At 43.8% G+C, this 12,485-nt stretch overlaps 1 protein-coding gene across 1 annotated transcript in view; it reads right to left on the minus strand.

The window, feature by feature from the left end:
* Positions 1-12,485, minus strand: part of LOC126252180 (solute carrier family 22 member 7-like) — an 85,515-nt gene that overhangs the window by 39,586 nt on the left and 33,444 nt on the right. Inside the window, exons 3-4 of the mRNA XM_049953050.1 lie at positions 5,013-5,272; positions 2,490-2,729 (exon numbers count right to left, since the gene is read on the minus strand). Of these exons, the coding sequence (XP_049809007.1) occupies positions 2,490-2,729; positions 5,013-5,272 (500 nt within the window). The remainder of the gene's footprint in view (positions 1-2,489; positions 2,730-5,012; positions 5,273-12,485) is intronic.

Below are 12,485 nucleotides of genomic sequence, written 5' to 3' on the forward strand. Positions count from 1 at the left end.
CTGCATTTTCATCCTCTGTGTTGTTTACCGATGAAGCAACGTTCGTGCGTGATGGAGTCTTCAACATGCACAATTCACATGTTTGGAGTGAGGATAACCCACATGCCACAGTTACTAGCCCTCGTCAAGTGCGTTTCTTCGTTAATGTGTGGGGCAGTGTTGTTGGGACTGTTTAATTGGGCCGTATCTACTACCGAGGCCATTAAATGGCAGGCACTGTTACAATTTTCTCGCCACAGCATAGCCAGAATTGCTGGAAGACGTCCCGCTCCCTAAAAGACAACGCATGTGGTTCCAGGGTGACAGGGTGCCGGCACATTTCAGTCATCGTGTGCGTCGATTCCTGGACCGACGGTTCCCAGAAACGTGGATTGGCAGAGGTTGTCCTGTACCATGGCCTGCTCGATCCCCAGATATGTACCCTCTGGACTTTTTTGTGTGGGGAGAGATGCGCAACCTTGTTTACGCAACTCCTGTTGCATCAGAAGAGGATCTGGTTGCTCGGATAGTAGCAGCATCAGGAACAATTCAGGATACTACTGGGGTTTTCCAGTGTCAGACAGAACATGATCCGACGGTGTAACCTTTGTCTACGTGTCAATGGAGGCATTTTTGAAAATCTACTGTAATTGAAATTGGGTTGTGTTAATGTGTTGTCTCTTGGTCATAAGAAAATGGGAAAGTGGTTGTTGGTTTAATTAATTTGCCACCAGAGAAATCTTCCTCTACCGGTTTAAATATTTCTCATAGGAAAAAATGACATTAGGGAAAAAATATTTGTTTTGATGTCCCCTACAATCTCCCAGAAATTGTCGGTTTAAAAACTTTTCACCCTGTATAGTTTTTCACAGCTGCTGGATTTACGTGGTGTCTGTTCTTTCCAATGAACAGACACTGTACATTCAAGTCATCATAATCTTTCAGTGTCTGTGATGACGCCTTTCCTACGGAGCTATGTAGGAAGTACCTCTCCGCGCCGAGTGGAGTAGTGAAACATGGCAGCATGAAGGTACAAATGGACGTAAATTTGGTTGCTGTAGACGGCATGTCCCAATGTACCATCAGCTTTTATCATGACTAGTACATCAAATAAGAGAAGGCAGCCATTATTTTTCCACCTCCATCGTGAAACAAATATTCGAGTGGATTGATCAAGATATTATAGGGAGCTGTTTAAATTCTCATTTCTATGAAGTCAAGCGACAAAACTGTGTGCGTATACGAAAAAGCACACATGTTTGAATGCAAATGACCTTACGGCAAGTTTCTCAAAATCTTACGTAGATAGGTTGGATTTTGCTTCATAGAACTGTGAATCGAATAAAGTGTGAGGACGGCACATATCGAAATAGCTTCGTTAGCTGAAGAACAAACCTAGCCTGATTTAAACGTCAAGAATGAGGCAGAGGGAAGCGAGCAGAGTGTGAGAGCACATCAGATTTCCAATATCAGAGCCATTCAAAGATAATCCCTGTAATTTACATAAAAATTCCGCATGACTCGTGATGTGACGCCACATCGAACTAGTAGTGGGCTCAGCCTAGTAGCATCGCGTTTTGGTACATGTCAGAGCCCCAAACTCATGGACAATGAACCGAAGATGAACCCCTTCTCTGTGGATCTTCCGAAGGACCCTCAATCTAGGTGGGATAGGACAGAAACAATTGTGGAACTCCATAGACTCTGGTGGAAAGCTACTTTTCTTCAGTAGGATGTCAGTCTCCTTTCAGTGGAGTCAACACTGGGTTTGCGATACGTTGGATCGGAAAGGAAAGCTCCACATTTTGAATGTAATCTTCTTGTCAATGCATAACGTGGTTCTTATCCCTTATGGCAGTTTAGGAGGTAGCTTAAAATGTCCTGTTTCACATAAAATTATAAGAATATTTTTGGAAAATTTAGCCTTTGCCTGACAGGGATGAAGCTGCGTCGTCCAACATGTCCGTGAGACTGATCACGAAACATCGGTATGTAATATTGTACTCCGAGGCACGGAAACGTTCAAACTTAGCTGAATGCCTGGGAGTTAGAGCACGGTATTCCCAGTAAGAATGCGACCGAGAACCACTATCCAGGCAATCCCAAGAAAATGGCAAATTTTTCAAAGGAATCAGAAAACGAAAGTGAAATAATTCCTTGGAAACATATCTAACTGTCGGAGCCTGTAATAAAGTTTAACTTCCAGATGTGTAACTTTTCTCTCGGCTTATAAAATGTGCATATAACTTGCAGGACTTTGGTTGTTCGTGCACCGGTATCTGCGGAATGTCCGAATTTAATTTTTTAATACACTAAACTTCTATTTAGTAGCTAAAATTAGACTTATCAATCTAAAATAACCTAGGCGCAGATACAGAAGCATAAACTCACTAATATTTCAATATCTAGTGCGCGATCTCTTCTGATATATTTGGGCTTGGTAAGTCACTAAGAATAAAAGGAAGAATATGGTTGCAGTATCACGCTAAGCACAATGGGCGAATACTTACATGTCGCCTATGTACCCAAAGAGCAGTCCCAGAGCCACTCCGATATTCTGTGCGTAGAACAAGACGTCATTTATTATGTGCCTGTTGTCACAAACCCAGTTCATCTGCGAAGGGACCGTCAGCGAGAACCACGTATCGTCATAGTCCCAGCCGTGCTGACACTGGACAGGGTTTTTACTGCTCGAGTGAATGTCATCACTCTGGTTGTACATCTGGCACTTGCTGAAAGAATCTTCTTCCCTGCGTCAGACGCGAAGCGTTTGTATCAAATGTCATACAAGACTTTTAGATAACAATATTACAAGTATAGGTCGTTAAACTTTTTTGCATAATGGTAGCAAAAATAGGTAATAAGAAATTCTAACCAATGATGCCGGAGGCACAATATTTCTGGATAAATATTTCTTTGAAACAAAGCATTATTAATTTATAACTAAGGATGAAGTGATAATATCCACGTAAGATACTGCGACCCTTGAGCAGATAAACATAACTAGATAAAACTACCCATAATGAATGAAGGCCTGCTCAGACATATAGTGATTGTGATGTTGTTCAGAGAGTTACAGAAATAATGTACACAAAATTCCATAACACATGTTTAATATTGCATTATACATGCCACAGTTACTTCACATACACTGACTTAAGCTCTACGACCATACATAAGGAAAACTCTAAATTCATGAGTATTATTTTTCAGCTGGTTAGAGCAACATTTGTCGGTGACTGATACAGCCGTAGTTACAGAACAAGTCAGAGTGTTAGACTGTTCAATAATTCACGAAGTGCATTGGCCACTTTCCACTCGTTCAGAGCTACCCCTTGAAAAAACTTACGCCGGAACACGTCTATTAAATTTCTACGGCTGCGTTTAAACATCGCAAATCAATTGAGCTAAAATAGTTTTTCACACAACGAAAAATTTGTTGAAAGCTGATATATTGCGTTTTTTTGGTCTGTTCTGCTGCAGTTTCCATCTGACTTGTAATGACTTACCTATAAACAGTGAAAACTACCATAATATGTCATAATACCTGTGACGTTGGGAAATGTGCGGTACCATTAAACAGAGTATTAGAATTTACTATGACCTTTTACAAACAGTGTGCTCACATGAACGCATGGTTTCAGGAAATAGGAAACAAGTTCAGAAAACTGTCTTAAAAGCACAGTATGTGTCACTGAAAGGGTAATTAGGAAAATCCCTCCATTTATGGAATAAAGAGATCTACATTAAACTCATTAATAAACATAAAGATTCAAAGCAAGTACAAAAGAAATAGGTTGCTTTGTAGGATACATTACATAAGGATGTCAAAAAAAAACAGCTGATTTGTAACTATGAGACTGGTTCTTAGTGTATTGTGTGGTCATGGATGGCTATAGAATCTATTGACATTCTAGTCCGCATTTATGCACTACTCATACCATTGAACTGACAACCAAATTCCATATTAAATGCGAACGCCAAGTAAAAGTAGAAGTTCTACGTTCCATATACACAAGATTGAAAATCTATTTTATCCCACATGACTGCTGGAGATATTGTTATCCCTAAATTAATAGCATGTATTGACATCACCAACAGACGTGCCTCAACATGATGCGAAATCATCTGCCGACCTCATAAATGAGGGGAACCAAGACAAGACAGAGGACTTGTTGGGCGACACCACCCTAAGTTCAAAACGAATCCTTGTCGATGGCTTTCCATTGGCTGCTGCAAGTCACAGAACCTCGAGTAAAACGTATCGCGCCATTCGACAGGCCAGAGAATTTCTCTAGAGAGCGCATCATCGATACCAACGTGTCAACGTGTGTGAACTTGCGGATAAGAAGAGGTAGCACCATGTTAACGTATCGATGGAATGTCTCCAGGTGAAAAGCAGACGCATTTCAGTATGCGTGTATTGCATTTTCAGACGCTTAAGCTAACGAAAGAAGTTAATAGAACAGGGATTTTAACAGTATCTATACGATTCAAAATTTCACCTTCCGCATTTCTACATATAATAGGTCTAGAGGTTGAACATCTCATCTCAAAGATACTTACTCAGATTACCATGGAAAGCACTGAGTGTTTGTTGAAAGAGTCATCCTGCATTTTTCTGCACTTTTTCGGAGAAGCAATGGAAAACTTGAATATGGATGTCTGTACAAGATCTCTATTCCGCGTCTGCCGGATGCGTGTCTAGCAGGTTAACAACTGTTCCTCCTTTCAAGAGGTTCGTTCGGATGCAACAAAATCTTCGTACAGACAATACTGCCAATCTGTGGCTATTAACTACATGATTCTTACAGACCATTATTCAAGCAATGCTACTGAAATACTGCATCTCAGTATTGTATGGTGGATCCAACACTTGGGCCCACTGTTGTGTGAAGATCGCATAACAACACTCCACGTAATGCACTACCCTTTGGTAAAACGGATAAGTGTCTTGAGACACGTAGTACGAATTACATAAAAAATATATACTTTTATCAGTTGCTAAACGTTCATTTTTATGTAAGTCTTACCTAGGGATTGTGAAATTCTTCCACTCCGTCAGCGACATGTTGGTATTTTCTCTGCCAGGAACATGGCACCAGTGATCAGGGGTCTGCATTGCGAGATAGAAAACATACACACTTATTAAGTTGATACACGGGCCGACGAAATTGAAGACGACGTTGAGCTTCGCCTGAAATTTTCCTCTCGAGCCAATGGAATCGAGTACTTCTTCAAACGCTGGTAAGACCTTAGCGTTTCCGCTGTTCACTGAAATCTCGCAGTTTCCCTGGAAGCAAATGTCACGCTTATAGATAGTAACCGTTTTGACCTGGTTTATTGTATTTGAGTAAGAATTATATACAGAATCTCATGATTAACATTCAGAACATCAGAAGAAAGAAGTTGAGAAGATTCTCTACTGACCCCACCTTGAGTCAGGGGGAAGTGAGGTTGCTTTAATCGATTTATCAGCAACGATTTTTCCTAAATTCATTTCCTAACTTGAAATAAAATTTTCCTTCGACATAACAAATAACCGGATAATTTTGAGATAAAAGTGAGTTCCCTCTTCATCCTGTGCCTTTAGTCCCACATTTCACTCAAGTATTTGGAAATCATTGTTCAAACGCGCATCAGTAAAAGAGAAAAAAAACTACAGCTTCACCGAGAGGGGCTGCCAAGAAATATTTATTTATTACAGCCTGTTGCAACCCTCGGGTATCTTGTATTCAAAGGGAGAGGACATTTGAAGTGCATTACATACTTAATTATCATTAACACGCTGTTTGTTCAACATCTTCACAACAGCTCACATAATGCCACATAATCACAGCTTAATGGCGCTATTGAGCATGTGGCGTCAACTCGCATAAACTACATCATGATACACTGAAAATGTTCTTTCTGGTACTTTCGTTTCAATTAAACTCAAAAGTGTTGTGTGCCTCTAAGATCTCTGCACTATCAAAACGCTGTGGATACAATGCTTAAGGTTTAGTATTTATCATCAGCAACTATATTTCTACTTGTGGAAAAACTCTTCAACCACGTGTACAAAAGAAATAATATTGTTTTACCGGTTTCAGGCACCTAGCGCCCTACTTCAGATGGCTGTACAGAAAAATATACCACATATAAGATTAGATGGGTAGATCACATAACTAATGAGGAGGTACTGAATAGGATTGGGGAGAAGAGGAGTTTGTGGCACAACTTGACCAGAGGAAGGGATCGGTTGGTAGGACATGTTCTGAGGCATCAAGGGATCACCAATTTAGTATTGGAGGGCAGCGTGGAGGGTAAAAATCGTAGGGGGAGACCAAGAGATGAACACACTAAGCAGATTCAGAAGGATGTAGGTTGCAGTAGGTACTGGGAGATGAAGAAGCTTGCACAGGATAGAGTAGCATGGAGAGCTGCATCAAACCAGTCTCAGGACTGAAGACCACAACAACAACAACAACAAGTAGTTAGTTAAGAATATCGGGATTTAAAAACAGTAAGTTAAAAAATTTTAATACAGAAAGCTCCCTATCACAATTTTCGCATCATTTGTGAGCGGAGAAAGTATGATGTATATGGTCCTAGAAAATACACAAATATTACATAATACAATAATGAATCCACTAACGCAAAAAGGGCTCGGAAATTCTTTCATATGATTCTTAGTGCCTGTACAGAAATTGTATAAGGGGATATTTTGACACTGGTCTTAGGGTGGGGTCAAAAGTAAGATAAAGTAATAAAGCAAAAATTTACGCAACCTTACTTCCTTGAGACATCAACGAAGCTGTAGGTGCCCATAATCAGCGTAATAGGTAATATATAAAACTCTTACGATAAATATAATAATAAAAACTACAAGTGACGCTATGGATGCGAAATTGGGGAACAAATCTCCGAAACAGTTGTAGTGAGTTCGGTAGCGTGCAAGCAGGGAACCTCTCGGTGAAAATAAACTGTGAAACCTTTGTAAACGAATAATACAAATTGCTAGAACTTTATTAAGGAACAATATTTCTTTTGTGCTTATTATTTCCACAAATACTTAAGGTGTAAATTATTTCATATAGACGAAATTACATCAACATAAGTCAGTACATACACTCCTGGAAATGGAAAAAAGAACACATTGACACCGGTGTGTCAGACCCACCATACTTGCTCCGGACACTGCGAGAGGGCTGTACAAGCAATGATCACACGCACGGCACAGCGGACACACCAGGAACCGCGGTGTTGGCCGTCGAATGGCGCTAGCTGCGCAGCATTTGTGCACCGCCGCCGTCAGTGTCAGCCAGTTTGCCGTGGCATACGGAGCTCCATCGCAGTCTTTAACACTGGTAGCATGCCGCGACAGCGTGGACGTGAACCGTATGTGCAGTTGACGGACTTTGAGCGAGGGCGTATAGTGGGCATGCGGGAGGCCGGGTGGACGTACCGCCGAATTGCTCAACACGTGGGGCGTGAGGTCTCCACAGTACATCGATGTTGTCGCCAGTGGTCGGCGGAAGGTGCACGTGCCCGTCGACCTGGGACCGGACCGCAGCGACGCACGGATGCACGCCAAGACCGTAGGATCCTACGCAGTGCCGTAGGGGACCGCACCGCCACGTCCCAGCAAATTAGGGACACTGTTGCTCCTGGGGTATCGGCGAGGACCATTCGCAACCGTCTCCATGAAGCTGGGCTACGGTCCCGCACACCGTTAGGCCGTCTTCCGCTCACGCCCCAACATCGTGCAGCCCGCCTCCAGTGGTGTCGCGACAGCCATGAATGGAGGGACGAATGGAGACGTGTCGTCTTCAGCGATGAGAGTCGCTTCTGCCTTGGTGCCAATGGTGGTCGTATGCGTGTTTGGCGCCGTGCAGGTGAGCGCCACAATCAGGACTGCATACGACCGAGGCACACAGGGCCAACACCCGGCATCATGGTGTGGGGAGCGATCTCCTACACTGGCCGTACACCACTGGTGATCGTCGAGGGGACACTGAATAGTGCACGGTACATCCAAACCGTCATCGAACCCATCTCTCTACCATTCCTAGACCGGCACGGGAACTTGCTGTTCCAACAGGACAATGCACGTCCGCATGAATCCCGTGCCACCCAACGTGCTCTAGAAGGTGTAAGTCAACTACCCTGGCCAGCAAGATCTCCGGATCTGTCCCCCATTGAGCATGTTTGGGACTGGATGAAGCGTCGTCTCACGCGGTCTGCACGTCCAGCACGAACGCTGGTCCAACTGAGGCGCCAGGTGGGAATGGCATGGCAAGCCGTTCCACAGGACTACATCCAGCATCTCTACGATCGTCTCCATGGGAGAATAGCAGCCTGCATTGCTGCGAAAGGTGGATATACACTGTACTAGTGCAGACATTGTGCATGCTCTGTTGCCTGTGTCTATGTGCCTGTGGTTCTGTCAGTGTGATCATGTGATGTATCTGACCCCAGGAATGTGTCAATAAAGTTTCCCCTTCCTGGGACAATGAATTCACGGTGTTCTTATTTCAATTTCCAGGACTGTATTTCCAATTCGTTGCTATGAACGAATGTCGTTTAATACACGTAATATGTTACCGCTTATATGTATTCGTGACTGTCACATATTGTCTTAGTTACCTATGGTATACTGCTTATACAAGAAAGGTTATATGCTGATGAAGACGTAGCGTTACTTTGGTTCGACTTGTAAATATAAATGAGCTTCGTAGTCGTCAGAATGCAGAAAGCCTCAAAATGTTGGATTGGATTCAGGCTGCATGTATACCACGACGACTGACTGTGTTGGTTACACTTTATATCAGGTAATTTAATTATTTTATTAATTGATAATACGTAACACTTTACAAATACGTATTATTTATGTATGTCGTTATAGTTATGAATACAGTTAGTACGATAAATTTATATGTCGTATTCGAGTTCACAGTTACGTATAATAGATTTTAAGCAGTTTGGCGCTGTAGTTTTAAGTAACTTGGATGGGAATGTGACATATTAATATGTTTTCGTCAGCATAGACACCAGAGAGCGTTGTTCATACTAAACCACTGTTTTTGATAAGTAAAGTGTAAGAATTCTGAGAATACATATGTCGCTTTACATACAATTGCTAAATTAAACTTCCTGGCAGATTAAAACTATGTGCCGGACTGAGACTCGAAATAGGGACCTTTGCCTTTCGCGAGCAAGTGATCTACTATCAGAGCTAGCCAATCACGAATCACGAGCCGTCCTCACAGCTTTAATTTCGGCAGTACCTCCTCTCCTACCTTCCAATCTTCACAGAAGCTTTTCTGCAGATGGGTAGCTTAGATGGTAGAGCACTTGCCTGCGAAAAGGAAAAGGTCCCGAGTTCGAGTCTCTATCCGGCAAACAGTTCTAATCTGCCAGGAAAGCTTCATATCAGTGCACACTACTCTGTAGAATAAAATTCGTTCTGGAAACTTCATATACACTCCTGGAAATTGAAATAAGAACACCGTGAATTCATTGTCCCAGGAAGGGGAAACTTTATTGACACATTCCTGGGGTCAGATACATCACATGATCACACTGACAGAACCACAGGCACATAGACACAGGCAACAGAGCATGCACAATGTCTGCACTAGTACAGTGTATATCCACCTTTCGCAGCAATGCAGGCTGCTATTCTCCCATGGAGACGATCGTAGAGATGCTGGATGTAGTCCTGTGGAACGGCTTGCCATGCCATTCCCACCTGGCGCCTCAGTTGGACCAGCGTTCGTGCTGGACGTGCAGACCGCGTGAGACGACGCTTCATCCAGTCCCAAACATGCTCAATGGGGGACAGATCCGGAGATCTTGCTGGCCAGGGTAGTTGACTTACACCTTCTAGAGCACGTTGGGTGGCACGGGATTCATGCGGACGTGCATTGTCCTGTTGGAACAGCAAGTTCCCGTGCCGGTCTAGGAATGGTAGAGAGATGGGTTCGATGACGGTTTGGATGTACCGTGCACTATTCAGTGTCCCCTCGACGATCACCAGTGGTGTACGGCCAGTGTAGGAGATCGCTCCCCACACCATGTTGCCGGGTGTTGGCCCTGTGTGCCTCGGTCGTATGCAGTCCTGATTGTGGCGCTCACCTGCACGGCGCCAAACACGCATACGACCATCATTGGCACCAAGGCAGAAGCGACTCTCATCGCTGAAGACGACACGTCTCCATTCGTCCCTCCATTCACGCCTGTCGCGACACCACTGGAGGCGGGCTGCACGATGTTGGGGCGTGAGCGGAAGACGGCCTAACGGTGTGCGGGACCGTAGCCCAGCTTCATGGAGACGGTTGCGAATGGTCCTCGCCGATACCCCAGAAGCAACAGTGTCCCTAATTTGCTGGGAAGTGGCGGTGCGGTCCCCTACGGCACTGCGAAGGATCCTACGGTCTTGGCGTGCATCCGTGCGTCGCTGCGGTCCGGTCCCAGGTCGACGGGCACGTGCACCTTCCGCCGACCACTGGCGACAACATCGATGTACTGTGGAGACCTCACGCCCCACGTGTTGAGCAATTCGGCGGTACGTCCACCCGGCCTCCCGCATGCCCACTATACGCCCTCGCTCAAAGTCCGTCAACTGCACATACGGTTCACGTCCACGCTGTCGCGGCATGCTACCAGTGTTAAAGACTGCGATGGAGCTCCGTATGCCACGGCAAACTGGCTGACACTGACGGCGGCGGTGCACAAATGCTGCGCAGCTAGCGCCATTCGACAGCCAACACCGCGGTTCCTGGTGTGTCCGCTGTGCCGTGCGTGTGATCATTGCTTGTACAGCCCTCTCGCAGTGTCCGGAGCAAGTATGGTGGGTCTGACACACCGGTGTCAATGTGTTCTTTTTTCCATTTCCAGGAGTGTATTTCTTTTACATCGGGTTCATGTGGTAGTAAGACACGTCTAAAAAGAATGTATTCTTTCTAACAGTATACATTATGTATTCTTTCTTACATTATACATTTTACGATGCTCATGCAACTAATCAGTATGTGAGCAAATTTCAAAAATGTAAATGGGAAGGCATGAAGTAACTTTCCTAGATTAACTAAAAATGTTGGCAGACCTCCTCTACGTAGTCGCACTTCTGCCATTTGCTTCTGAAAAAAGTTTCTTTTCCCATTTTACCTGTTAAGTTCCGTGACGAGTGCTTATCTCGAAATAGTGACAAAAAACAGTTGCTGCAATACCTAGACAAAAACGTTGTTATCATTAGCTCGCAGTTAACTACAAACACGTTTGCGTATTATCTCGTATTCGAAAACTTTTCGCTCGTTTGAACCATATACGAAATCTAGGAGCTTATATATTATCCTGAACTCACTGTTTATCTAATGGAGCTCTTTCGTCGACGGTGGCAACTTTCAACGTATACGGAAAAAGGGCATTGTGATTCTAAATGCGCCATTGAAAATCCCGCAGTTCACATTCATGAGAAATATGTGATTTTAGGGTCTGAAATAACGGCCTCCTACCTTCATTAGTGGACTGACACACGTGCAGTGATATCAATAACTGTTACATGGTCGCCTACAAATTTACTTTGTGCCCCACTTACGGATGAAAACTTACTGCAAATAATTTGTGTTGTTGTTAACATTTGTACTGCGGTAATGGCGAATGTAATTAACAATATGCTAGAAAACCGTAATCGGTTGAGAGCGGGGTATGGGGTGAGGGTTCGGGGAACTTAAGTCACATTTTTACATTCTTCTGGACTATTTCGAAAACCACCGTTTCGAAACTCATTAGAGAACACGAACTGCTTCATGGTTTTCGAAAGGTGGAAGCCATTGTTATCCGTTCAACAAGTAACATACACGAGTACCAATCGTGTAAATGCTACCATTTCCTCGAATGCTTCACAGCCTAAACGTAAAAAGCGACTACGAGCTGCCTCGCTGCCAGAGCCAGTCTGGACACTAGACCATGAGCACGGCTGGAATTTGCAGGCTAACGTTCGTATCCCTGCCCCGTGGGAATGCTGGCCACTGCTCAACGTAATTAATTTGACGAAACCCGGTCGAGAGCAGATGTACGGTTCTATAAGCGTTAACTGCGGCGACTCATTCCTGCTGTAACCACGCATGAAACATGACTTTATTGTCTTCTAGCTGCGCTATTAATCGTGTCTGCCACATGTTCAACTAAGAATTTCCGTTCACGTGCCCTTCAAAAGACGTATGCTCCCAACAGGATTTCTGGTACGATGCGCATGCATATCATAACAAGAGACCAGTTCCTTCCCAGCTATTGCACATAATGTGTATTTTTCACAGAAAAGAAAAGTGCATTCCTCCGCTATGAACTGCAGAGTACAGTACATTCATGTGATTAAATCACGGCATTTTGAAACTGTGTCAACAAAGCACGACAGGTTTTCACACACTGCTACATATCATCAATTTATTCACAAACATCGGTTTAAATCCTTTAACTATCCATTTTTTTAATGTGGGCTTGCGTTGTTGATCGCTTTCCTT

This window comes from Schistocerca nitens, chromosome 4, assembly GCF_023898315.1.
Source record: "Schistocerca nitens isolate TAMUIC-IGC-003100 chromosome 4, iqSchNite1.1, whole genome shotgun sequence".
Classification (NCBI taxonomy): Eukaryota; Metazoa; Arthropoda; class Insecta; order Orthoptera; family Acrididae; genus Schistocerca; species Schistocerca nitens.